Source organism: Biomphalaria glabrata, chromosome 10, assembly GCF_947242115.1.
Source record: "Biomphalaria glabrata chromosome 10, xgBioGlab47.1, whole genome shotgun sequence".
Lineage (NCBI taxonomy): Eukaryota > Metazoa > Mollusca > Gastropoda > Planorbidae > Biomphalaria > Biomphalaria glabrata.
In genome coordinates, this window is record NC_074720.1 from 35,570,193 (window position 1) to 35,597,440 (window position 27,248).

Below are 27,248 nucleotides of genomic sequence, written 5' to 3' on the forward strand. Positions count from 1 at the left end.
TTGAATAAAAAAAGAAGTTAATAATTTTTGGACAAACTGTTTCTCTTTTGTAAAATAAAAATGCTTTTTTTTTTACATTTATTAAAAATAAAATATTAAATTAACCTTAACAAAAAATATTTAAAAAAATAATTTTCGTCAATCTAAAATATTATACTTTATAGACTAGCTCATTACATTTATTTGTATTTATTTCACCCTCCTGATTTTCATTTCAGTGGAATTAAGCGAGTGCCAGTTGGAAGATATGCTAAACCAGGTGACTCTAGTGCCTAATGTCGGGGAGTCAAATTGACCGTTCAGGTGCACATTGTGACAATCTGCATACCACCACCCTGATCCATAGATCTGCGCACAGAAGCGTTTTTCGTCAGAGTCATTGTCTCTGTCTGGAGTGCTGAACATCATATTGTTGTGAGCCGAAAAGTCGTCGGAAACATTTCCGCTGTATGTGCCAAAGCTCATTTTATAATTGTTTTTTTCACTGTCGACTTTGAAGTTATTGTATGTACCGTAATACGCATTTCCTAGGAAAGTTAGATCTATTCTCAGCTGGAATTCACCCTAAAAAAAAAAGAAGAGAGCTGTTTTAAAATATAAATTGGGATGAACTTTAAGACTTTCAGTATATTTTCGCCTACCAACGAACGAAAATCAATGTTTTATAAAGCAGAGGTTTTTTACGATACTTTTGACTGACTGTGAGATCTAGTTGCTCTATAGAGGACATGTATACCTTCTCGAAAGCTTCCATCAAAGGTGAAAATTGCTCCATATTAGGCATACGCTGGCAAGATTATCTTACAGATAGCCTTGTTCTGCTTGAGGCCAATATAGCAGCATTACTTAACATTCCACAACTGCGTTAGTCAGATACTCATCAAACATGACAAAAAATCTAAAACCGCTTGCATAAATGTGTTAAAATATGTCAAATAGTCATCTCCCTTACTAAATAGCCTCCTGTGTTTGTTACTATTAATAGTAAATAGTTGTAAAAAAAGGTAAATTTTTATGAAAAAAAAAAACTGCTTGCATAGTTGATTTAAAAAAAAAAATTTTTCGCATTCAGAAAAAAAAAAGTAGCCTTTGCATCAAAACTTTGAATGGTCTAAAATATTATCATGTCGGATTTTTACTATCTTTTCTAGTTTACGAGATCTAAACAGACGGACGGACGAACGGACAGACATACCACATAAAACTAATAGAATCCATTCCCCATTCCAGGGTGGCTAAAAATGTTTCACTTAAAAAAAATAAAAATTAACAAATATGCACAAGCCAACATAGGTGAAACACAAACACACATATACATGCAATAAATAATATATCACACATATCAATAAGCGTAATGTGAAATATGGAACTAGAGATGGCTGTCTGATATTGTGGTATTGTCTCGTAATATGTGGTTTCGAAAGTCCCTGGTTCAAACCCTTCCCGCCGAAATCCCCCGCCATCTTGTGTGAGGTTTGTTTGGATGTTATAATCTTTAATATAAAAAGTAGGAAAACTAAGATTTCTACCTGGGACCATGATATTAATATGCTTCCCCCAGCACCATTAGCTAGACGTGAGATGTGGACAAGAGGACATTCATCAGTTTTCTCTCCTTTTGGTTTGTTGAAGGTCCTAGTATTTAAATCAATCATTTTCGTTTGTTTTTTTACTTAAAATTGCATCAATGTTTTTTTCTTTCATAATTTTCTTTGATTTAGCCTCTAAACGTCAAAATTGTCATTGCACTCATTGTAAGACAGCTCAGCACTTTAAGGGTTAAAACCCACACTCACGTTAGAATGTAATTTACCAAAAAAACAAAAACAAAATTAAACAGCAAAGTAACGTATACAAAATAAGTCTTGTTCCATACAAGAATATTTAGTTCGTCCATCGTGATTCAATGATGACCACTTTTGCCATCCAGGGGGCTGAGGGCTTTGCACTGGGGTTTTGTGCCTCCTCGTGTGGCTGGTGAGATCTATGTGAGCCCGTAATGTTCGGCTGGTTATTACAGCTGGAGCTAGTGTCATTGGCCTTGCTTTTCTTCTCTGGTGCTTTTCTTCTGACAGCAATTTGTGCGCCAGTTTTCTCAGCGAGACGCGCCATGATGCTCTGTCATTTGCTTCTGTCTCCCAGGTTGCTGGGCTTATGCCAAACCCTTTCCAAAAAAAAGCTTTGAATAATACGTTAGACACAAACACTCATACAAAACATAGAAACATATCATTCTTCTGTAAAGAAAGAATACAATGAATATAAACAATTTGATCAAAACTTTTCGCGCCAAAACGTCCCTTGCGCCAACATGGCTCCGCGAAAACGACCATCGCGCCAAAAAAACGGCTGCGCCAAAACGTCCTGCTTCGCATTTTGCACCTCCCTCTGGTTTTGGATGATATGTTTTAATTTATTGTTTGGTGATTTCTTGTTATGAGTAATGAACTATTTTTTGCTTCGTTTGAATGTGAATTTCATTCATAAATGTATAAAACTTAAAATGTGGCTTGAATCACTTTACACTCGTCCTCATACTACATGTAAAATCGTATGTACTAAATAACGCATTACATATTTGAAGTGCGAGCCACTGATCTAAGCCCTTTGAATGATTACCACATAGACCTGTATATGGAGTTCAATACACCTATATTTCCTAAAGAATGCCATAATGACATTATGTTTATCAATGTGTTTTATAATCTAGATACTAGTAGCATAGCTTGGGCCGGGAAGGAGGGGGGAGAATTTGAAAATCCCCACCATGCCCTCACTTAAGGGAGGGGGTCAAATGGGTGTTTATTTTTAGGTCAAGCCCCTCGGGTCCCAAATGATAAAAAAAATTCTAGCTACGCCCCTGGTAAATACTGTAATAACTGAAGGGAGGCAACTAAACGAGGACATAGACGTTTATTTACATGGAGACATGACAAACACAAAGGAGCATCTGCCTTGAGTACAGCATCTCCATATTGGCTCTCTCCTTGGGCGGAAATCGTTAGTCTCTTATGTCAACATCCGACTTGTCTGGTCACTGATAGTGCGCACCTTCTTTCTGCACTATCTTGGATGGCGGTGCGCATGGCAAAGTCATAACATTGCCCCCGTCTTAGCACTTTTCGTCCCGAAAAGAAACACTGCAGCTGAGGTATGACAGTTCAGGTGGAGGTCGATCAGTGGGGGCCACAGGCGGCAGGGAGCGTGTTGCCCACGAAGCCATCCGCATTGTTTTCCTCCAGTGCCGCTTTCTCTTTCTCCAGTTGACCAGGCTGTTGTTGCGATAATGACGTGGCCGTTTGCCACACAAAGAGATAGGGTCGAGCACTGTTTTCTTCAGCACAGCCGTTGATCGGACACACTGTCTCAGCAGACCTTCCCGACAGACGCCTCTGAAGGGAGCTGCAGGTTCGCTTGCAGCCACGTTGCAAGCAAAGTCCAATGCACCGCAGTCATCCTCAGACAACAGTCTTACGTCCAGAAGATAGGTCTCTTCAGGTTCAAGTGGAAAATGTCTTCCTCTTGACAGCTCAGATTTAGAGTGGTTTGATTGACATTCATCTATGCCAATGTCGATGATGATGGTAGAAGTACATATGCCCTGTTGGTGGTTTTCTTAGCATCTTAAATTCTATGTGTGATGCGCCGCACGTACAGTTCATGCTAAACTTCTGGATGCAGTTGTCAAGCTTCGAATTTCTCTTGTGAGCACCGACAGATAGGCAGAGGTCTTTAAGGTCCATAGCAACAGGCTTGAACGCAGACCCAACGTTGTCTTGCTCCGTCCGGCTCATTGAGGTACTGGTAACAGGTACAACAGGAACAAACGCTTCAGGCACATAACAGACTTCAGTTAAGGTACTGGTAACAGGTACAACAGGAACAAACGCTTCAGGCACGTAACAGTCTTCAGTTTCTTCATTTGTCACTTTCCGTTCGATTCGGTACATCTCGTTGAGATCATCACAGCAATCGTTGTCACGTTTCTCGTCTTGAAAGTCACAACTACAAGACTTGCCCACAACACAGACACAGACGGCGCTCCAATTCCCAGCGTCTCCGTCACCACTGTTTGTGCAGCCACAGTCTTGACCACGCAACTTCTTTACCAACGAGTCTACAGGCAACTGCTCCTTTACCAACGAGTCTACTCGAGACACCATTTTATCTACCTTTTTCCCCATACTGTTAATTTGTTCACACATTTCATCAATACCTTCATTTATTTTGCCAATAAGCTCATGAATCTCCGGTTCAATTTCAGATAGGTAGGTCTCCGGATCTTCGTCTTCATCAATCAAGGCTTGCCGGAGACGAGCTGTAAGCACCTCCTTGGTACCACCAATTATCTCATATCGGTTACGAAGTTCCTTCCTAAGCTGTCTAATCGAGAGTTGGTCTAATTGTTTCAAAGCTGTAATTGTAAATCCTACCTCCTCTCGTTGAGTGGCCTATAATCCCACCTCTGACAACCAATTGTAATAACTTAAGTGAGGCAACTCAACGAGGACATAGACGTTTATTTACATGGAGACATGACAAACACAAAGGGGCATCTGCCTTGAGTACAACATCTCCATATTGGATCTCTACTTGGGCGGAAATCGTTAGTCTCTGCATGTCAACATCCGACTTGTCTGGTCACTGATAGTGCGCACCTTCTTTCTGCACTATCTTGGATGGCGGTGCGCATGGCAAAGTCATAACAATACGTATTATGTGCCCTAGTGTTTTACATGTGACTCTGGTGAGTGATACTGGTCTGTAGTATCCTGGATCATATTTGTCTACTTTGTTTTAGATAAGTTAATAACATTCGATTCTTTCCAGTCCCTCAGGAGTATGTGTTGCAAAATTTTAATTTTATACTGATGCTTTCCAAGTGGTAACAAAATGATCTTCGTACATACATGTCCATACATCCTTATTGAATACAGATGACATATATACATACATGTCCATACATCCATATTGAATACGGATGACACATATACATACATGTCCATACAATGCATACATACTTATTGAATACAGATGACATATATACATACATGTCCATACATACTTATTGAATACAGATGACACATATACATACATGTCCATACATACTTATTGAATACAGATGACACATATCGTTACTTCCCACCAAACTGTGTATCCAACAACCCCGAGTACGTGCCTGACACCGTCTTCATGGTCAAATGACAAACAAACATTATTACACGAGACCGAACATTGGAATTCTTTTGTGACTAGGCCATTGACGTGTATGTAAATGTATGTATGTATGAATGTATGTACGTACGTATGTATGTAAGAATGTATGCACGTATGTATGTATGTATGTATGTATGTATATAGAATTTATGTGTGTATATATGTACATATAAATGTATGTATGTATGTACATATAAATGTATGTATGTACGTATGTATGTACGTATGTATGTATGTATGTATGTATGTACATATAAATGTATGTATATATGTATGAAAAAATGTATTCTTTATATGTGTATTCTTTATATGTGTATTCTTTATATGTATATGTGTGTATGTATGTACGTATGTTTGTTTGTTTTATATGTCTCGGATGTTCCTTCAGAGTTGAAGATAGTTTACTTCCTCCCGCAGGACGACGGGGTTTGGGCGGGCAGGGTTTGAGCCCTCGACCGTCGATAAATCCGAACGACAGTCCAGCGCACACACCGCACGACCATGCAGCCATGTATGTATGTATGTATGTATGTATCTATATTATAAAGTAGAATGTGTGGTGTATGTATGGATGTATGTTACTTATAGACATCAAAACCGCTTGACCAATCTTGATAAAACTAGGCAGGAATGTTCCTTGGGTACCAACTTAGACCGTAGTGTATGTATTGTAGCCCTAAAAAAAAACTTAAGACCCTCAAAAAAATTAAGTTGTCCGACTCTATTACAGCTATGGTATTTTATGGATCTAGGCCATGTCTACAATGTTGACATGAGAAAAGATAGAAAGGATTTAGACCTAGATCTAATTTTAAGAAATACACTTTGCGCAGATAGTTTTTTACTTTGACACATGAAAATACAAAGGAAGGTCCATTGATTTCATTATATAATAAAATTAACCTTCAATTTTGTGTTTCAAAAGCATTTTTTACATTAATTAGTTCCTTATATCTGTGATTACAGATTTCCTGACGAACATTCTTTCATTAGACAATACCGTAATGAATCGCGTACTAAATATTTATTCGTTTAATTGTTTACTTTATAATCCCATCCCTAGATCTAAAACTCTAATTCAACTCTAAGATGATAGAACTTCTCTTCGCACAGATAGTTTTATACTTTAATACATTAACATATTAATTAAAGTCCATTCATTTCATATTTTGATCAAATAAACATTCAAATTTGGTTTTCTAAAGCTACATTCGTTTACGAAAGCTGCGAAGCCGAGTCGAGATAGGCCTAGATCTATATTCATTCATGAATCGCGTACACAAAATTATTTCGTTTAATTGTTACTTTATAATCCCATCCCTAGATCTAAAACTCTAATTCAACACTAAGATGATAAAACTTCTCTTCGCACAGATAGTTTTATACTTTAACATGTAAACATATTAATTAAAGTCCATTCATTTCATATTTTGATCAAATAAACATTCAAATTTGGTTTTCTAAAGCTACATACATTTACGAAAGCCACGAAGCCGAGTTGAGATAGGCCTAGATCTATATTCATTCATGAATCGCGTACTAAAAATTATTTCGTTTAATTGTTCACTTTATAATCCCATTCATTTAACAAAGCTATCGCTCTTTTCGTTTTTAATAGATAAGAATGTATCGACCTCGGGTAAACCCATTTTCTCAAAACTAATTTTATTTTCGTAACGAAAGAGAAATAACGTGAAAGGATTATTAGCTAAGTTTAACATACATCTAAATCCAATCCACTAGATTATTCAAAAGCATTTTTTATATAAATTAGTTCCTGATATCTGTGACTACAGATTTCCTGGCGAACATTATTTCATTAGACATTACCAATGGTTACACATTAACACATCTCTCTACTGAGTCTATTCCTAGGCCTAGGTCTAAAACTCTTATTGAACTCTAAGATGATAAAACTTCTTTTCGCAAAGATAGTTTTGTGCTTTAACACATAAATATACTAATTATTGTCCATTCATTTCATATTTTAATCAAATTAACATTCAAATTTGTTTTTCTAAAGCATTTTAATACATTCGTTCGCTGTTCGCTAAAGCTGCGTAGCCGTGTTGAGATAGGCCTATATTCATTCATGAAAAAAGTTCACGCATGCACAGCACAGAATGAACTCTATAAAAGCCAATGTTTAACTCTAGATTAGTGTAGATTTAGATCTATGTCTACCTCAATATATACTTTATACTTTATACACATGAACATACAAAATTTAGTCTATTCATCTCAAATTTTAATCAAATATATGTAGGCCTACAAGCAAATGTTTTAATTTGAAAAAAAAAAGATTTAAGCCTATTAGCTATTTTGATTTGATAGCTTCATTCACACTATTTTTATATTGACACATTTGCTTTACTTATTACATTATTATTTCGTTTAATTGTTTACAAAACACTCTCAGTGACTATATCAACAGTAATGCGCAAATAAAGACCCACGGGTCGCGGGTAACATATGTCTAGTGTATGTATATATGTATCTTTGTACGTATGCATGTATGTATTTCCCGAATAAAAATCAAAACCGTTTTACAAATCTTGATAACACTTTCCATAAAAGTTACTTAGAACTATGGCGGAGACCGTAGTGTATGTTAAATGTCCTTTTACAACACTAGGACCCTAAAAATAGACAAAAAGTACCTAATTTTATCTCAATTAAAAATGACACTTTTTAACGAACTTTCGTGGTAAAATAGAAAAACATTTGAAGGGAACATTATCCATGTGGCTCTAAATTCAAGCCAGTAGATCAGTCATATTCAAACTAAGGCTCGAGGGTCATACCAGGCTAGTTGTTTAATTATTACTTCAACTACAACTTAACTGTCCTACATATGCGCATTCAGTATCAACAGCAGCCTCGGCAACAACAGCAACAATGACATAAACAATGACAGCAACAGAGAAAATAAAATAAAAAAGCCAAGTGAAAAAATATATATGTTACCATAGAAGTGATCTGGTAAATCATCTCATTACCAATCCAAAAGTCTGTTTTACAAGGTGTTCCGAAGCCGTTCTTGTAGTCAGTCCAGTTCCTGTTGAAGTTGGTGTCCTTTAGAAAACGACTCTGTAAACAGATCGGCGTCAAATTTGTGACATAAAAGAAGAAAATCTCTATTTTTTGTTTTTACCAAATTATATATTTCCCTTTTTTATGACAGTATAGTACAATGTAAGCATTAACACATACAAACACATACAAATCCATGTTTTCGCTTATATATTTTATTATATTTCGTTTAAATTATTTCTTTTATGAGATATATGACACATTGATTTCAATGAACAAGATTACAAAAGAGTTTGTGTAATAACCTAGTCGTATTCGTCTATGAACCATGAATTTTCAAGACGCACATGCTTTTGGCGCGTGAATTTTAACTCTTTCTCTCCCCTAATTATTTACCACATTCTGTTGGAATCAACGCTGGTAGCGTCAGTTAGGAGAGAAAGAGTTAATATCACTTACACGTCCCCCGCGCCCACAGCAAAAAAGTTAGTCTTACGTATATTTTTTTTTACTTTTTCTTCGGCTTCCGCCATCTGCTGGTCCCAAGCCCGGATGAGAAAGGAGGAAGGTTTGGCGTGGGGCTATAGCGACCCCACCCCGTAAAACCGAAATTGCTACAGCAACAGCAAACATGACACATGAAGAAAACTATACATGCGGCGAGGGCGGTCAACCCCCAATGACCCCTCGTTTGCAGAGTGGAGGCGAGCGAATTTTCGTATAGTAATCTCTTAGCTGGTATACACTATCTTATCTTATTAATTTATACTAATCTATATTATATCTGCAAAGGTCCCCACTCACCTATCACTAATTCTCCCACTTACTGTGGACGAAAAAAAAAATCTTTTCTTATATGATACAGACGTTACTTCAAAAAAGATGATTACGTCCTACGCGTCATGCATTTAGTCATACATATTAACCAATGACCTAAACTCCGCCAAGTCACTGGTTTTCCTGGCTAGCTCAGGCAACCCATTCCATGGTCTAATAGCACTAGGGAAGAAGGAGCTTTAGTACAAATTAGTCCTAGCATATGGAACGATGAATGTGCCTTATTACAATTACTATGATTATATGCGTACTAGTTTACCAGTTAGTCTAGATAGTACATTTATATATCCATTTTGGTCAGATTTGGAATTTAGTCAAAGTAGAACAAAGATTATTGGACTTTGATGTTCAATAATTAAATATAAGTATTTATAATTATAGTAAATATTTAATCAGCAGTAATCAGGGACCTGCTATTTGCTGACGATTGTGCCCTAAATGCCTGCTCTGAAAATTATCTGTAGATCATCGTCAGTGACTTTTCAATAGCATGTTCAGACTTCGGCCTCACTATAAACAAAAACCCCCACTAAGGTCTTCTATTTGCCTGCTCTAGGTAAAGCCTACTTGGATGGAAGCATTAAGATATATGAACAGGAAAATAATGCAGTAGACAGATTCACCTGCCTTGGCAGCACACTCTTCAGAAATAGATTATAATAAAATTGACCTGCGTATCGCCAAGGCCAGAGCAACCTATGGCAGACTGTCTAAAAATGTTTAAAAATAGACGAGGTATCTTCACAAACACAGGGCTGTCGAGCTGTTCTCCTCCCTACATTGCTCTATGCCTCAGAACCGTGAACATTATACAGAAAACAAATGGCAAGAAAAAATACAAGATACTGAAGTCCTTCAAAGAGCGGGTCTGCAAAGCCTCCACACAATCCTGATGCACTCTCAGAACCGATGGGCAGGTCACATCTGTGGATATGAAGACTGCCGCATCCCTAAGCGACTCTTGTATGGCCCATAAAAAAAGAAAAGCGCTCACATGATGGACAAGAGGAACGCTTCAGGGACAAAGCTTCTCTAAAAGCCTTCAGCATTTGCGCAGCCACCTAGGAGACAGGGGCACACATTGGGGCATCATAGCGTCGAGCAATGAAAGCTGGTGCACAAATTGCTGAGGACACGAGATTGGCGCTGAAAAAAGGAAAGCGTCAGAGAAAAGAGCAAGGCCAATGACACTAGCTTCAGCTGGAATGACCTGCCCATTGTGCGGCTGAACATTCCGGGCTCGCATGGAGCTCAACAGCCAAATGAGGAGGTACAATACACCAGTGTGGGACCCTCGGATGACAGGAGCGTATATACTGATTTTGTCATTGTAGGATTCACATTCGGGATTATCTGCTCAATGGACCATTTCATATCAAAATAAATATATTATTTATTAAAAATTTTTGGAGTTTAAAAATGGTATACTCTTTCATGAATAAGATTTAGCTGATTAGTTTTATTGTGCACACAGTTTTAATCAAACGCTCAACATCTCTTTTACTTACGAAACAACATTTTTTAAAAGTTATACATATTTTAAAAACTCTGAACATCATAATTTCATTTACCTGTATAACAATCCATCTATATTCGCCAGTTTTAGCATCGCATAGGATTGGATTATAGGACATTACAAAGTCCGATTTTGTAGTAATGTCCATTTTTTTCGTGCAAAACCTCTTAAGAGAAAGAAACAAAATATTTCGTTTGAAGGAATTTCATAAATAGTGATACATGTATAAAAAAACAACCTTATATCAATTTACTCTGTCTGTCTTTAGTCTCGATGACAACATATAGACAGGGGGTGGTATGGCGACAATGAATGTGTTACTTTGTTGATATTTGGTATGATTGTTTATGTACTCCCAGGCCCAGGCTATGAATGTAAATTGTATGAACATGTTATGAACTAAATGGTTTGGTCTTCCTTGAATATGCGACGGAGTGTGCTAGTCAATGAGGTCTTGTTCCTGGTCCAGGAAGGTATGACGGTTGCTTCCAGAACTGGTGCTTGTGTATTAATATTTTCTGAGACTTGATGTCATTGTATGCTTTATTGAATATTAAAGTTATTATTGTTATTCATGTATAGCTGGAGTTGGAGTTGAAGTTTATCTAGTAATAATTGTTATTATTTGAGTAACCCCTAACGAGCCAAGCAAGAAAAGAACCTGATACATATCTAGCAATAAAAATTAACCAAATAACAAAATTGATTAGTCGAAATCAATTAACTTTGCTATCTATAGAAAATGTAAGATTTAAGGGGGGGGGGGGGGGGATAAGCCTTGTGTAGAAAATTAAGTCGTTTGCTAAAACTTTAAAACAAACAATAGGCCTTCCATCATTAGACTGGATACCTCCTGTTCAACTTCAGACTAGAGTAACTTTTTCTTTTGTTGCTTTTAAAAAGTCACGGAAACTTACATCATAATTACCCACCCCCTCTACCCCGAACTGGTCCATTAAAAGAGGTTGGACCATTGCGTACTGAGAATGCTTATTAGCATGAAAGTTGCGCTAAAGAAAATCATGTAATGAACTCTTTCTCTCCTAATTGACGATGCCAACGTTGATTTGATTCCCATTAAACTAAATTGATTTTTGGATTTATAAACTTTAATTTGCTTTTCAATTTACAATTTAACATCAAATATCATGTTTTCTGATCAATAATTAAAACAAACAACGGAAATGAAAATATCCCAAAAAGACCCGTGGAGTCTGAGAGCGCATGAGGCTCCCCGACCGCACTTCCCCGTGGTGTAGGCTGTCCAGGCCTGAGCAAGGTATTATAGCACAGTCACTGGCGGATCCAGGGGGGGGGGGCGGTAGGGGCGATCGGACGAATTTTAGTATAGAATTCACACACAATTTGTATACGAATTTATTACTTATGTTAATAATATATACTAATTATTTATATTTCAACCTATTTTTAGATTATTTCGCCCCCCCCCTTCTAGTAATTTGGCCGATATGGTAGGGTCGGGAGGGGGCGATGGCATCAATCCGCCCCCCCCCCACCATAAACTTTCGAGTGGGGGGGGCGGTCCTATTTATTTGTAGAAATCACAGCTTGCTAACAGAATCAATTAAATATCTATATGATTAAAACTTTTTATTGGTATTTTAACAGGTCTTTATATTATGTCGTTCATCTTTGGCCGATTGGAAGGGGAGGAGCGAATACCTCTACTGCCCTTCCCATCTAAACCCTTTGAGTGGGAGGGGGGCGGTCCTACTTTTATGGAGAAATCATAGTATGTGAACAAAATTAGTCGAATATCTATAGAATATAAATAGGTGGAAGTGCGATACATTCAATCACCTTCACCCCCATCGGACAAACCAATACTTTTTTCTTTTTGTATTATAGTAAGAAATTACAAAATTTAAAAAATCTGTCACTAATATAATTTATATATGCTATAAAGTAAATTCTTATATCGAGTCGCCCAACCCCTATTCTTTAATGCAAAATGCAATCATTAGCAGAAATTATAAAAAGGAGGTAGGATTAATCGTTTTCATTTTACCGCCCTTCCCCTTTCCAGACAGAGTTTGTGTAATTTCACATGAATTTATCATAACTATTTTAAGAAAGACTTTGCTTTGGAAAAGTTATAATTCAAACGAAATTTGTCAATATATCAGTCACGGTTGAGATGAGTTCAAAAGCCAGATAATCTTTTCCTAGTCGACTTTTTCCAACCTTTACTCTATCTCATATTTTTCTAGTTAAATAAATTTGGGACTATAACTCACAATTTATGCTTACATTTTATTGAATATTATTAATCGAATTTTTTTTGTTTCGGCGGCGATCCTCAAAGCCTTAATCTAAATATGTTGGGTATCTTATCTTTTCAAAGAACAAATCGGTTGTATTTGCAATGTATTAAGGGACTATAAATTCATATTAGAATATTTGAATATTTTTCCCTATTATTCAAAAGGCCCTTTATAATAGAATGAATAATGAGCTGTAGGTCAGGAGAATGCGTTACTGCAGTGAAGAATGCCAAAAAAAAACGCTTTTAGCGTTGAGGTTTCGCCCCGAACCCCACTGATAAACAATGAGCTGTAGTGTCAGGAGAATGCGTTTCTGCAGTGAAAAATGCAAGAAAACGCTTTTTGCGTCGGGGCTTCGCCCCGAACCCCACTGATAAGCAATGAGCTGTAGATGTCAGGAGAATTCGTTTCTGCAGTGAAAAATGCAAGAAAACGCTTTTTGCGTCGGGGCTTCGCCCCGAACCCCACTGTTAAACAATGAGCTGTAGATGTCAGGAGAATGCGTTTCTGCCGTGAAAAATGGAAGAAAACGCTTTTTGCGTCGGGGCTTCGCCCCGAACCCCACTGATATACAATAAGCTGTAGATGTCAGGAGAAAGCGTTTCTGTGAAAAATGCAAGAAAGCACTTTTGATTGTCGGGGCTTCGCCCCGAACACCACTGAGGAAACTTACAGCGCTTTCCCAGACCCCCAAGCGCGCAAGAGAAAGGCCTCAACATGACGGTTTTTTTTCCTGTTTTTTTTTTCGCCGAAGATTGAGAAACAGTCTTATTTTATTCTCATATATCGAATATATATATATATATGTGCTGTACGCACGTTTATGCATAGGGTTAGGGTTTACTGGGCGTTAGGGTTAGGGTTTGGAAAAAAATCGCCCCCCCCCCACTCCAAAGTTCTGGATCCGCCAGTGAGCACAGTGCAGGTCAGGCCGCTGTCCTGTTGGCTCATATTTCTCAAGGCTATGGCCAAATTTCAATTCACCTTGCTTGCGATTGATTTGGGACCAATTTATAATATATTGTGGTTTCAATTAAAGTCCGACCATTTCTTACTTATCAGTTTAGGAAAAGAGACAATAATGAACAATAAATGCATACTTCATAACAAAGACGCACTTTTAAATCATTGTTAGATTAATCTCTCTTCATGTCTTTTAATTCTCGCTATAAGGATAAAACCAAACACAAGATTTGTGCCGTTACCTTCAATAACGTTTATATTGTTACGAATCTCACTATCCAGGCTCTCTGCAAACTGCACCATACACCACCAACTTAAAGAATTTGACAAGTCAGGGCTCCAAAATAACGTAAAGGTTTAATGTCCATAAATAACAGCCAATACTGTACAATTGGCAGCACGTAGAACAGTACAAATAGCTCTGCGATAACACATATCTCTCCGATAACACCGTTCCGCCGTATCAAGTCTTGCACTGGCCTCTCCGTCTCGTTCCGGGCTTGCACTGGGTTCAACAGTTCGGGACTGACTCACACACTTGGGCTCGATGTGTCGGACTCGATCACAGACCAAGATCAAGACGCCGGTCGTCTCAACTGTACTTGACAGTACTCCGCACTGAACCGTCGTAATGCTCCGTACAGAACCACACCGTTGAACTGTGCTGTAGTCGACCGTGTTCTGAACTCCTGTCGTGAACCCGCTTTCTGAACCTTCTGTCGTGAACCGTTTTGACTGCGACACCTCCGCTCTTTATATAGGGTCCCTACTGGCCTTCTAGAACCGGACAGAACGCCGCTCGACGTTTCTAGGTGGTCAGATGACTACAATTCTCGTGACGCTAATGATCTCTGTTCACGACGGCGATTCTTCCCGAACCCTCCTGTTGAGACTCGACTCGGCCGACCGTCGTAGCTCGTCACGGTTGACCGCTCGTCTAGCGCTGGCCTGGGGCGATTTGCGTCGGCTGACTACACACACACCACTACCCCCATCTGTGCCACCACCAGGTTTATAACAATATATGGCGCCATCTTAGGGAACTACTGTAACTCACAAAAAAAGGGAACATTACTAATATTGACAACCTAACAGGAATCATATAAATACATATTTCAACATCCTTCAATTACTGTTGCTTAAATGTTTAAAAAAATCGGGTGCTAGGATTAAGCGAGCAAAGTTTGTTTTTTAAAAAAAGTCGAACCTATCAAAATTTCTGGATCTGCCCAGAGGTAGAACAATTAGAAGCTAAGTAGCTGTTCTTTATTCGTACCCAACGTCATTGTGCCGACTCATTGTTTAAGACGGCTAGACTGAAGCTAGACTCCTGGAGTGTTGACTTTTAACGTTTAAGCTTGAACCAAAAGGGAACAAGCCAAATAAAAAAAAAACAAACTTATATTAATGTGTATAAATTATTTTGGATCAGCCATGTAATTAAATTTGTAAAAAATCTAGACTAAGAATAATAAATCTGTTCGATTAGAAATATTTTTATACCAATTGTTTTTGTTTAGAGCAATTTCATGGTTTTTGGCGTTCTATCACTTGTCCATTTAAAAAAGAGAGAAAGAACGGGGTATCTGCGTGATCGCTTTTTAAATGTATTTTTTTAAAAAAGGGAACGACCTGAATTCGAACTTGTGGGTTAAAGCCTTCTCAGGCCAACGCGATAACCACACTAGCAGAGAACATGGAAGATTGTTGAGTTATCTGTTGTTTCTATTCTGTTTGTGTTCACTAAGCCTAAGATGGTAAATGAAAAGTAAAGGGGACTAATTCATCTTATACCGCATCTTCAGTCAAATACTTTTTTTTTTCATTGTTTGAAATAACAAAGTAATTTATTACTAATAGTTAATTAACTAATTGGTTGATTTTTTTTATTGACTCTTGTGTTGTCAGGTCAAAGAAATAATTGTGTACAATTTCAGCTTGATCCAAAATTGGGTGTTGTAGAAATAACCTGTGCAAACTTTTGGACAGACAGACACATACACAAACAGACAAAGAGACAAAGTGAGTTGATATAAGCTTTATAAAAATGTACAAATAGATCCAAGACGACAGGGCATTCTGTCACCACTGGGTTAGACGATCGTTGCTTAGTCTGAACAACCTAGGTTCTACTGTTGTGTGTACAGGCTTGTCTAGCTTCTGTTGTTGGAAGTCACCAATGCATAAATCGTAACGTGCTTAAGTAATCACAAACTGTTTTGATTAGCGAATTGGCACGTGCTGGTTCGTCTGCTTCTTGTCTTTAAATCATTAACATGTTATATATTTTAGATGTCATCCAATCGTATCCATTTATTTTTTAAAATCATTTTATATTATCATATTTTAGAAAGTGTATACATTAAAGAAGGTTCAACAATGTACGTGTAAGTATTATTTTGAAGAATTTAGTTTACCTCTTCAGATGGGCAAGAGGCTGCCGCAGGTGTTCCTGAAATAGTCAATGTCAAGTTAAGAAAGTATTCAAAACTAAATTAAGAGGAAATAAAACACTTTAAAAATACTTTTAAAAAATTAAGTTTATACGTGTTATAGTTTTTCAAGTAGTTTATCAAGTAGTTTATCAAGTAGTTTAGTTCATTATGAAGTTTAGTTTATCAAGTAGTTTAGTTAATCAATTAGTTTAGTTAATCAATTAGTTTCGTTTATCAAGTAGTTTAGTTTATCAAGTAGTTTAGTTTATCAAGTAGTTTATCAAGTAGTTTATCAAGTAGTTTAGTTTATCAAGTAGTTTAGTTTATCAAGTAGTTTAGTTTATCAAGTAGTTTAGTTTATCAAGTAGTTTAGTTTATCAGGTAGTTTAGTTTATCAAATAGTTTATCAAGTAGTTTATCAAGTAGTTTATTAAGAAGTTTAGTTTATCAAGTAGTTTAGTTTATCAAGTAGTTTCACTTATCAAGTAGTTTAGTTTATCAAGTAGTTTAGTTTATCAAGTATCTTATCAAGTAGTTTATTAATTAGTTTAGTTTATCAAGTAGTTTCGTTTATTAAGTAGTTTAGTTTATCAAGCAGTTTATCTAGTTGTTTGTTAAATAGTTTAGTTTATCAAAAAGTTTAGTTTATCAAGTAATTTAGTTTATCAAGTAGTTTATCAAGTAGTTTATCAAGTAGTTTATCAAGTAGTTTAGTTTATCAAGTATTTTATCAAGTAGTTTATCAAGTAGTTTATCAAGTAGTTTATCAAGTAGTTTAGTTTATCAAGTATTTTATCAAGTAGTTTATCATGAATGGTCTAAAATATCATGTCGGATGTTCAATATCTTTTCAAGTTTAGGAGATCAAAACGGCACGGACGGACAGTCAGACAGCACAAAACTAATAGCGGATATTCCCCTTTTGGGGAGACATGCACACTATACAGAAAACAACTATGACTTCTTGAGCGCTTTCACCAAAGATGCTTGCGCTCCATCATGGACATACGGTGGCAGGACCGCACTACAAATAGCGATGTCCTTGCGAACGCCGGTATGAACAGTATAGAGGGACTTCTTATGGTCCGACAGTTACGCTGGCAGGGCACGTATCCCGTTTGGGAGATGAACGTATGCCAAAGACAGTCTTTTTTTGGTGAGCTAAAAGGTGGTCGACGTAACAGAGGCGCCCCACAGAAACAATTCAAAGACCAGCTTAGGCGTCAACTTTCCTTGGCTAATATAGAAGAGGTCACCTGGTTGCATGCGGCCTCACAACTAGACAGCTGGAGGTCACTCACGAAGGCTGCGGGATACACATTGGAGACTAAAAGAATATCTGCTGCCGAGGACAAACGCAGACGGCGAAAAGAAAATCTAAATCGACCACATGCGGACAATGGTTATGTTTGCCCTGGTTGTGGCAAAATATGTATGTCACAGCTGGGGCTGCGCAGCCACGGGAAATACTGCATTCCTCACAAATCTTCGGACTCGAAGACAAGCCTTATTATTATTATCAAGTAGTTAGGATCAGTCTTGTAATCAAGTTTGATATAGTTGTAGGATGTACACAGTGGCGTAGCTAGAGTATATGATGCCTGGTGCGGTACCTCATCTTGATGCCCCCCCCCACCCCCCACCAAAAAAAAACAACAACCAACTAATTAATAACATTGCAAAACCTTACTTTTTTGTTCAAAATAATATGTATTCATTAATCAAATAATGCTAATTCAAAAAAATCACTATTACATAAACATACTACAAATCAATTTTACGCGCTTTCTTGCTGGCAAAAGTATCAATAAGTTTATCGAAATCAATTTTTTCCACCAGCTCTTGTTCAATGTACAAAATGGCCAAATTAGTGAGTCGTAAATTTCTCATCGTTGATCGCAAGTAATTCTTGATCAGTTTAAGGTTGGAAAAACTTCTCTCGTATGTAGCGACGCTTACGGCAATAGTCAAAAATATGCGAATCATGATGACGTTATTTGGGACTGAATCATCTAGCTTATATTTTTTTTTTATAAATTTCAAGAGCTCAACAGGTCCTTGTTTTGGAAGTTCGGAGGCTTCTGATGAAACTGTGACAAACCGTTGAAGCCTCTTTCACTCCAGCAGAAATTCGTTTTTATCAATGTCGCTAGGAGTACTATCGAGATTGATTTCGACCTGAGGATTTAATAGCTGGGAAGGCGATAAAAATTCATATCTATCTGCTACATTATGAAGTTGCTCGAATCGGGTGATTATTTCTTGAACAATCCTGTCCAAGGTAGAATAAATTTCCCTTCGTAGCTCTTCTTTGTGTGTAAGTACAGAGTAGTCACTTTTCTCACCAGGCATCTTTTTCTTATGGCCAATACGTTTTTGAAGTTTTGTACTGATTCTCAGATCTGAACACACGCTTTCGGCAAAGGTAATGCTGGCTTCAGCGATGTCCTCTCGATTACTACTTAAAAATGTCTCTAAAGTTTTTAGTTTGAGTGAGCAGTCTCGAATAGACTATCCTTGTTTTTGAAGGTAGAATTGCGCATCATTAATTTCAGTTAATACAGGAGCCCAAAATCCAAGATAGGTGAGAAAATTAAAAGACTGAATTCAACCAATAATCCACCTGCTTCAGATCTAGTCGATGAATGTTCATCTTTGCTAGTTAATGTCTGCAGAGTTTCTATAATTTTAGAAAATTTATCCCTAACCATCTTGACGGCTTCTCCTCTGGCGCACCAGCGGGTCTCAACTAAACGTTTAAGGCTAGTTCCGGTTATTTTGATAAGGATATCCCAGCGGTGTGTTGAAGTTGAGAAAAGGAGTGTGAACGGCCCAGTGTACCAAAAAATGACAAGGCCTAAAGTTTAATAACATTCTTTTCTTTGGTGGGAAAGGTTGAGATGAAGTTATGCTCTTAGATTTATTTGATTCATTATTGATACATTACAATACTCTGATGAATTACAAGTTTTCTGTATTCAGTGCTTTATGTTTTTGCATTTTATGATTTTACATTGCAAATTTTGAAATGTTTTAGTATATTTTATTCTTTGAGACTGTTGTTGAATTATGATTGTATTGTGTACACTGTGCTGATGGTTCAGCTTCTTCAGTAGGAATGTTTGAGGAGTGTGCTAGAAACATGCGTGTGTGCTGTCCTTTAGTCTCTAGAACCTGCGGTATTGAAGTAGTTTCTTCTTTTTCATCATTCAGGATGTCGGCCTTATCATTTACTTCTGGATTCAATGATAACCGTCTCATCTTGCTTTGTTGCTTTTAATTGTTCAGTTAATTCATACCCGATAACAGCTCGCTTTAAGTCGGTGGACTCTGGCAATGATGTGACTTGAAATTGTCTCGATGCTTCTTTAAACTTAAGAACTTTATGAAACGCACCTCACTGCGGTCAAAGAAACTGCTTTATGCGTATGACATTGTCCTCTGGTCAACCGGGAAGAAAGCCGACTTAATACAGGTGGCATTACAAGCAGACCTCCAAACCATCTCCTCGTATTGCGACAAATGACAGATTCAGATAAACGTTGCCAAAACGACCTGGTCCCTGTTCAGCCTAGGGATCGACATTCTTAAGGCTCCATTCAAGCTTCAACTCGGTGGGCTGCGACTCCAACGTGAAAACATGCCAAAATATCTAGGGGTAACCCTGGATAGAAAGTAGTCAATGTTCCAGCACGTCCAGGAAGTTGAAAGAAAAGCCTCAAAGAAGTTAGCGTTACTAAGAAAGCTGGCCAGCACAAAGTGGGGTGCCAAAGTGACATGCTACGCACATTGTACTTAGGGGCAGTCAGATCACAAATTGAGTACAGCTATACAGTTCAAGTGTATGCTATAAAAACTGCCCTCGAATCACTCGACCGAGTACAATAACATGCACTAAGGTTCATTTGTGGCACCTTTCAGATAAGCCCAACAAACGCTGCTGAAATCTTAACAAACATGGCCTCTTACATTTAAGGAGAGAGAGGGCGGTACTTACGGTCTACGAGCGCTACAAAAGGGGCTACTCTAGGCTACCCACCACATTCTTAGTGCAAGAGTGGAGAGAGAGAGGAACCGCATAAAAATGCGATCGTTCCTCCACATTGCGGCCAATTTGTCAAAATCAGCTGGGCTCTCCACTGACAGAATCCCAATTAGAAGGATTAGTACTTGCCCTGCGTGGAGGAGATTGCCGGCCCCACAAATAAACATGTCCCTTATAGGGCAAGAGGGAGCCACCAAGAGGCGATTAACGCCTGCCATACTCCAAAACTTGGCATCAGCTACACTAAAGCCCTACCCATCAGATGCCATTTTCTGCTATATCGATGGGTCGGTAATGAGGGACCCCGATAGATCTGGGTATGGCCCCTTATAGTCTACCCAGACCGGACAGAACCAAAGATGCCGATTTCTCCGTCTGAGCTTAAAAGGGTTTTGAGGCGCTGGCCAGACTAGTCAGTCTTGAGCACTGTTCATCATTTTGTTTACGTTACAGTATTACAATTAATTAGTAAGTTAAAAAAAAACTCTTAAAAAACAAAGATTAGCTTATTTAACAATATTGACATTACAATAGAATTATTTCCAAAATTAAACAAGAAAGAATCATAAAGAAATGAATATACTAAGATAATATCTAGATTAAACCAATGGACTAAACAATGAAGTAAAAAAAGGTTTGCCTATCTTCTTCTTCTTCTTTATATTACAGAGCATTGATCAGTGTAGTAACAACATGTACCGTGTGTCCGAAATAAATTTAGTAAATTAGATTCAAACTGTTCTACAGCTTACATTGTCTTGAAGAAATAGTCAAGGAGATGAAACAAAATAGCGACATGACTAGTTTATAAAACGTTAGTTCATGTTTAAAATACAATAGTTTATGTTTGTTCGTATCCATACAATAAGTCGTTTTAACTGAAAACCTCAGGGAAATAGGAAATTAATACACACTGGGGGAAATTTGGTGCCCCTCTCCACTTGGTGCCCTGTCCGGCCCGCACCACCCGCACATTGGTAGCTACGCCACTGGATGTACATCAACAATAAAAACTCTGTGCGCCTATACCACTACTTCAGTCAAGTAGAATTTGTTTCCCTTGTTCGAGATACCAAACAAAATGATTAATTATCAATTAGTTAATTTTAGCGGCCCCAAAAGGGGAATATCCGCTATTAGTTTTGTGCTGTCTGACTGTCCGTTCGTGCCGTTTAGATCTCCTAAACTAGAAAAGATATTGAAAGTCCGACATCCTGATATTTTAGACCATTCAAAGTTCTGATGCAATGGCTACTTTTGTTTTCTGAAAGCGAACAATTTATTTTTAGAATCTACTATGCAAGCAGTTTTTTCATAAAAAATGGACCATTTTTACAACTATTCAGTATAAATAGTAAAACAAAACAAACACGGGAGACGCCTTGGTAAAGGAGATAACTATTTAGCATATTTTAAACACATTTACGCTAAGGATTATAGGTTTTTGGTCAAAATTTAAAACACAAAATTGTATTACTAAATTAAGTCATACGTATATTTACACACACACACACAACTACTGCCAGACACCAAAATTAAGGAAAAAGTTTCATTTGTTAAAACATTAAATGAGAGATTGACCCTTTTCCATGATGATTAGATTAAATAGATAATCATTCAGTATTGTCAGTTAGGCCAGACCTTCCACCCGCACGCGATAGAATTTCATTCATTGACGGGCCTGCCCATTCTTTGATGTTGTCTTCCTAACGCTTTTTTTTCATCTCCAGCCTGGTACTGTTTCCTGAAGGTTTATGTGATCCTCGAGGACCATATGATGTGGCCATAGAGTTTAAGTTTTTTTGACAGTGGTTAGCAGGTCCAATTGCTGTATCAATCCTGTTTCAAATCTCCTCATTCTCGATGCGGTAAATGACACCAAGGATTTAACTATATCTTCGTAACCATCAGTTCAGTGAATACAGATGAATATTAACAATGTAATAATAATAGCATTAATAAATCCCCGCATCAAGTGGCTTCAAGTCATTGGTCGAACTAACAATCCAACAGTATCGGCAACACTCTCGACACGGGCACGTTCTTTTATTTTTCTCGACTAAGATAAGGTTGTGGACCTAGTTGTTGATAGTTTATAGTTCATAGTTTCTCTGATATTCTTTCTGAAAATATTAAAACCTTGTTTTTTTTTACCTGCCTTAAAGGACCACTTCGGAGGCCGATTTGATTTTGTTTCTACACAAACTTTCTTTGTAACCTTGTTGTTGTTTTAAATTAATTATTGTGTTATCGTTTAAAAGAAACGATTAATCCGAGATTTAAACAAATAACGTGTACACACTTTTAACCAGACATACAGACTGATAGAGTGGATAAAAACTTTTGTAAAAAGAGTAATTAGATAGAAATCCATGCTAAGTAGCATTCTTTTAGACAGTGCTTAAATCGAAGTTTTTTTTTAAAAAAGAAACATCTAGTAAAAATATCATACTATGTATGAAACAGTAGATGCAGCCAATGACCTGTTGTTATGTGTTAGGCATGAGATGTAGGAGACGATCTGTTGTTATGTGTTAGGCATGAGATGTAGGAGACGACATGTTTCTATGTGTTAGGCATGAGATGTAGGAGACGATCTGTTGCTATGTGTTAGGCATGAGATGTAGCAGACGATATGTTGCTATGTGTTAGGCATGAGATGTAGCAGACGATATGTTGCTATGTGTTAGGCATGAGATGTAGCAGACGATATGTTGTTATGTGTTAGGCATGAGATGTAGCAGACGATATGTTGCTATGTGTTAGGCATGAGATGTAGCAGACGATATGTTGCTATGTGTTAGGCATGAGATGTAGCAGACGATATGTTGCTATGTGTTAGGCATGAGATGTAGCAGACGATATGTTGCTATGTGTAAGGCATGAGATGTAGCAGACGATATGTTGCTATGTGTTAGGCATGAGATGTAGCAGACGATATGTTGCTATGTGTTAGGCATGAGATGTAGTAGACGATATGTTGTTATGTGTTAGGCATGAGATGTAGCAGACGATCTGTTGCTATGTGTTAGGCATGAGATGTAGCAGACGATATGTTGCTATGTGTTAGGCATGAGATGTAGCAGACGATATGTTGTTTTGTGTTAGGCATGAGATGTAGCAGACGATATGTTGCTATGTGTTAGGCATGAGATGTAGCAGACGACATGTTGCTATGTGTTAGGCATGAGATGTAGCAGACGATATGTTGCTATGTGTTAGGCATGAGATGTAGCAGACGATATGTTGCTATGTGTTAGGCATGAGATGTAGCAGACGATATGTTGCTATGTGTGAGAACTGAGATGCAGCAGACGATATGTCGCTATGTGTGAGCAATGAGATGCAGCAGACGATATGTCGCTATGTGTGAGCAATGAGATGCAGCAGACGATATGTTGCTATGTGTGAGCAATGAGATGCAGCAGACGAAATGTCGCTATGTGTTAGGCATGAGATGTAGCAGACGATATGTTGCTATGTGTTAGGCATGAGATGTAGCAGACGATATGTTGTTATGTGTTAGGCATGAGATGTAGCAGACGATATGTTGCTATGTGTTAGGCATGAGATGTAGCAGACGATATGTTGCTATGTGTTAGGCATGAGATGTAGCAGACGATATGTTGCTATGTGTTAGGCATGAGATGTAGCAGACGATATGTTGCTATGTGTAAGGCATGAGATGTAGCAGACGATATGTTGCTATGTGTTAGGCATGAGATGTAGCAGACGATATGTTGCTATGTGTTAGGCATGAGATGTAGCAGACGATATGTTGTTTTGTGTTAGGCATGAGATGTAGCAGACGATATGTTGCTATGTGTTAGGCATGAGATGTAGCAGACGACATGTTGCTATGTGTTAGGCATGAGATGTAGCAGACGATATGTTGCTATGTGTTAGGCATGAGATGTAGCAGACGATATGTTGCTATGTGTTAGGCATGAGATGTAGCAGACGATATGTTGCTATGTGTGAGAACTGAGATGCAGCAGACGATATGTCGCTATGTGTGAGCAATGAGATGCAGCAGACGATATGTCGCTATGTGTGAGCAATGAGATGCAGCAGACGATATGTTGCTATGTGTGAGCAATGAGATGCAGCAGACGAAATGTCGCTATGTGTTAGGCATGAGATGTAGCAGACGATATGTTGCTATGTGTTAGGCATGAGATGTAGCAGACGATATGTTGTTATGTGTTAGGCATGAGATGTAGCAGACGATATGTTGCTATGTGTTAGGCATGAGATGTAGCAGACGATATGTTGCTATGTGTTAGGCATGAGATGTAGCAGACGATATGTTGCTATGTGTTAGGCATGAGATGTAGCAGACGATATGTTGCTATGTGTAAGGCATGAGATGTAGCAGACGATATGTTGCTATGTGTTAGGCATGAGATGTAGCAGACGATATGTTGCTATGTGTTAGGCATGAGATGTAGCAGACGATATGTTGTTATGTGTTAGGCATGAGATGTAGCAGACGATATGTTGCTATGTGTTAGGCATGAGATGTAGCAGACGATATGTTGCTATGTGTTAGGCATGAGATGTAGCAGACGATATGTTGCTATGTGTAAGGCATGAGATGTAGCAGACGATATGTTGCTATGTGTTAGGCATGAGATGTAGCAGACGATATGTCGCTATGTGTGAGCAATGAGATGCAGCAGACGATATGTTGTTATGTGTGAGCAATGAGATGCAGCAGACGATATGTCGCTATGTGTGAGCAATGAGATGTAGCAGACGATATGTCGCTATGTGTGAGCAATGAGATGCAGCAGACGATATGTTGTTATGTGTGAGCAATGAGATGCAGCAGACGATATGTCGCTATGTGTGAGCAATGAGATGTAGCAGACGATATGTCGCTATGTGTGAGCAATGAGATGCAGCAGACGATATGTCGCTATGTGTGAGCAATGAGATGCAGCAGACGATATGTCGCTATGTGTGAGCAATGAGATGCAGCAGACGATATGTTGTTATGTGTGAGCAATGAGATGTAGTAGACGATATGTTGCTATGTGTTAGGCATGAGATGTAGCAGACGATATGTTGCTATGTGTTAGGCATGAGATGTAGCAGACGATATGTTGTTATGTGTTAGGCATGAGATGTAGCAGACGATATGTTGCTATGTGTTAGGCATGAGATGTAGCAGACGATATGTTGCTATGTGTTAGGCATGAGATGTAGGAGACGATATGTTGCTATGTGTTAGGCATGAGATGTAGCAGACGATATGTTGCTATGTGTTAGGCATGAGATGTAGGAGACGATCTGTTGCTTTGTGTTAGGCATGAGATGTAGGAGACGATATGTTGCTATGTGTTAGGCATGAGATGTAGCAAACGATATGTTGCTATGTGTTAGGCATGAGATGTAGGAGACGATATGTTGCTATGTGTTAGGCATGAGATGTAGCAGACGATATGTTGCTATGTGTTAGGCATGAGATGTAGGAGACGATCTGTTGCTTTGTGTTAGGCATGAGATGTAGGAGACGATCTGTTGCTATGTGTTAGGCATGAGATGTAGCAAACGATCTGTTGCTTTGTGTTAGGGATGAGATGTAGGAGACGATCTGTGTTTATTGAAGAGACATGAGATGTTTGGCTATGTCTGAAGAACAGAACTACTTTATATCTTGCTTTCTAAGAGACATAAAAAGTAGAGAATACATGTAGCTCTGTATCAAAATTAGATGTAGCAAACCATCTGTTGTTACGTTATGAGATGTAGCAGATCATCTGTCGTTGTTTATCAAACATGAGATGTAGCAGATCATCTGTTGTTATGTTATGAGATGTAGCAGATCATCTGTCGTTGTTTATCAAACATGAGATGTAGCAGATCATCTGTTGTTATGTTATGAGATGTAGCAGATCATCTGTTGTTATATTCTGAAATGTAGCAGATCATCTGTTGTTATGTTATGAGATGTAGCAGATCATCTGTCGTTGTTTATCAAACATGAGATGTAGCAGATCATCTGTTGTTATGTTATGAGATGTAGCAGATCATCTGTCGTTGTTTATCAAACATGAGATGTAGCAGATCATCTGTTGTTATGTTATGAGATGTAGCAGATCATCTGTTGTTATATTCTGAGATGTAGCAGATCATCTGTTGTTATGTTATGAGATGTAGCAGATCATCTGTCGTTGTTTATCAAACATGAGATGTAGCAGATCATCTGTTGTTATGTTATGAGATGTAGCAGATCATCTGTCGTTGTTTATCAAACATGAGATGTAGCAGATCATCTGTTGTTATGTTATGAGATGTAGCAGATCATCTGTTGTTATATTCTGAGATGTAGCAGATCATCTGTTGTTATGTTATGAGATGTAGCAGATCATCTGTCGTTGTTTATCAAACATGAGATGTAGCAGATCATCTGTTGTTATGTTATGAGATGTAGCAGATCATCTGTCGTTGTTTATCAAACATGAGATGTAGCAGATCATCTGTTGTTATGTTATGAGATGTAGCAGATCATCTGTTGTTATATTCTGAGATGTAGCAGATCATCTGTTGTTATGTTATGAGATGTAGCAGATCATCTGTCGTTGTTTATCAAACATGAGATGTAGCAGATCATCTGTTGTTATATTCTGAGATGTAGCAGATCATCTGTCGTTGTTTATCAAACATGAGATGTAGCAGATCATCTGTTGTTATATTCTGAGATGTAGCAGAGGTGTATATGCAAAAAAATATTGCATAACATTACCAAAAAAATGATCACCAATACCTAGTATGAAGATCCCAAAGAATAGCAGTACATACACCATGGCGTCGACTTTAATCTTCATCCTCAGAGACAAACTGGTGATGCATCATCTTTCCAGTCAAGTAATGAGAGCTCATTTATAGAACTTTAATTACAAACTAAGAGG

The 27,248-nt window shown here is 37.9% G+C and overlaps 2 protein-coding genes across 2 annotated transcripts; both read right to left on the minus strand.

Moving 5' to 3' along the window:
• Positions 1 to 21: 21 nt before the first annotated feature.
• On the minus strand, positions 22 to 27,248 carry LOC106079210 (techylectin-5B-like). The gene is made up of 5 exons (XM_056045207.1): positions 27,104 to 27,248; positions 16,269 to 16,303; positions 10,659 to 10,769; positions 8,185 to 8,307; positions 22 to 564 (listed from the first exon to the last, which is right to left on the minus strand). Exons 1-5 carry the CDS (start codon positions 27,162 to 27,164, stop codon positions 190 to 192), a joined length of 705 nt encoding a protein of 234 aa, XP_055901182.1. The 5' UTR covers positions 27,165 to 27,248; the 3' UTR covers positions 22 to 189.
• Positions 3,197 to 4,205, minus strand: LOC129928844 (uncharacterized). Its single transcript, XM_056045208.1, has 2 exons — positions 3,859 to 4,205; positions 3,197 to 3,798 (listed from the first exon to the last, which is right to left on the minus strand). Exons 1-2 carry the CDS (start codon positions 4,203 to 4,205, stop codon positions 3,558 to 3,560), a joined length of 588 nt encoding a protein of 195 aa, XP_055901183.1. The 3' UTR covers positions 3,197 to 3,557.

Coding starts and splice junctions, on each gene's coding strand:
- LOC129928844 (XM_056045208.1), bottom strand. CDS start 4,205: ATGTGTGAACAAATTAACAGTATGGGGAAAAAGGTAGATAAAATGGTG. Junction 3,799..3,858: donor GTTGTACCTGTTACCAGTAC/CTTAACTGAAGT, acceptor TGTTACCAGTAC/CTCAATGAGCCGGACGGAGC.
- LOC106079210 (XM_056045207.1), bottom strand. CDS start 27,164: ATGAAGATTAAAGTCGACGCCATGGTGTATGTACTGCTATTCTTTGGG. Junction 16,304..27,103: donor CTTTGGGATCTTCATACTAG/GTATTGGTGATC, acceptor TGACTATTTCAG/GAACACCTGCGGCAGCCTCT. Junction 565..8,184: donor TTTACCAGATCACTTCTATG/GTAACATATATA, acceptor TTTTTTTTTTAG/GGTGAATTCCAGCTGAGAAT.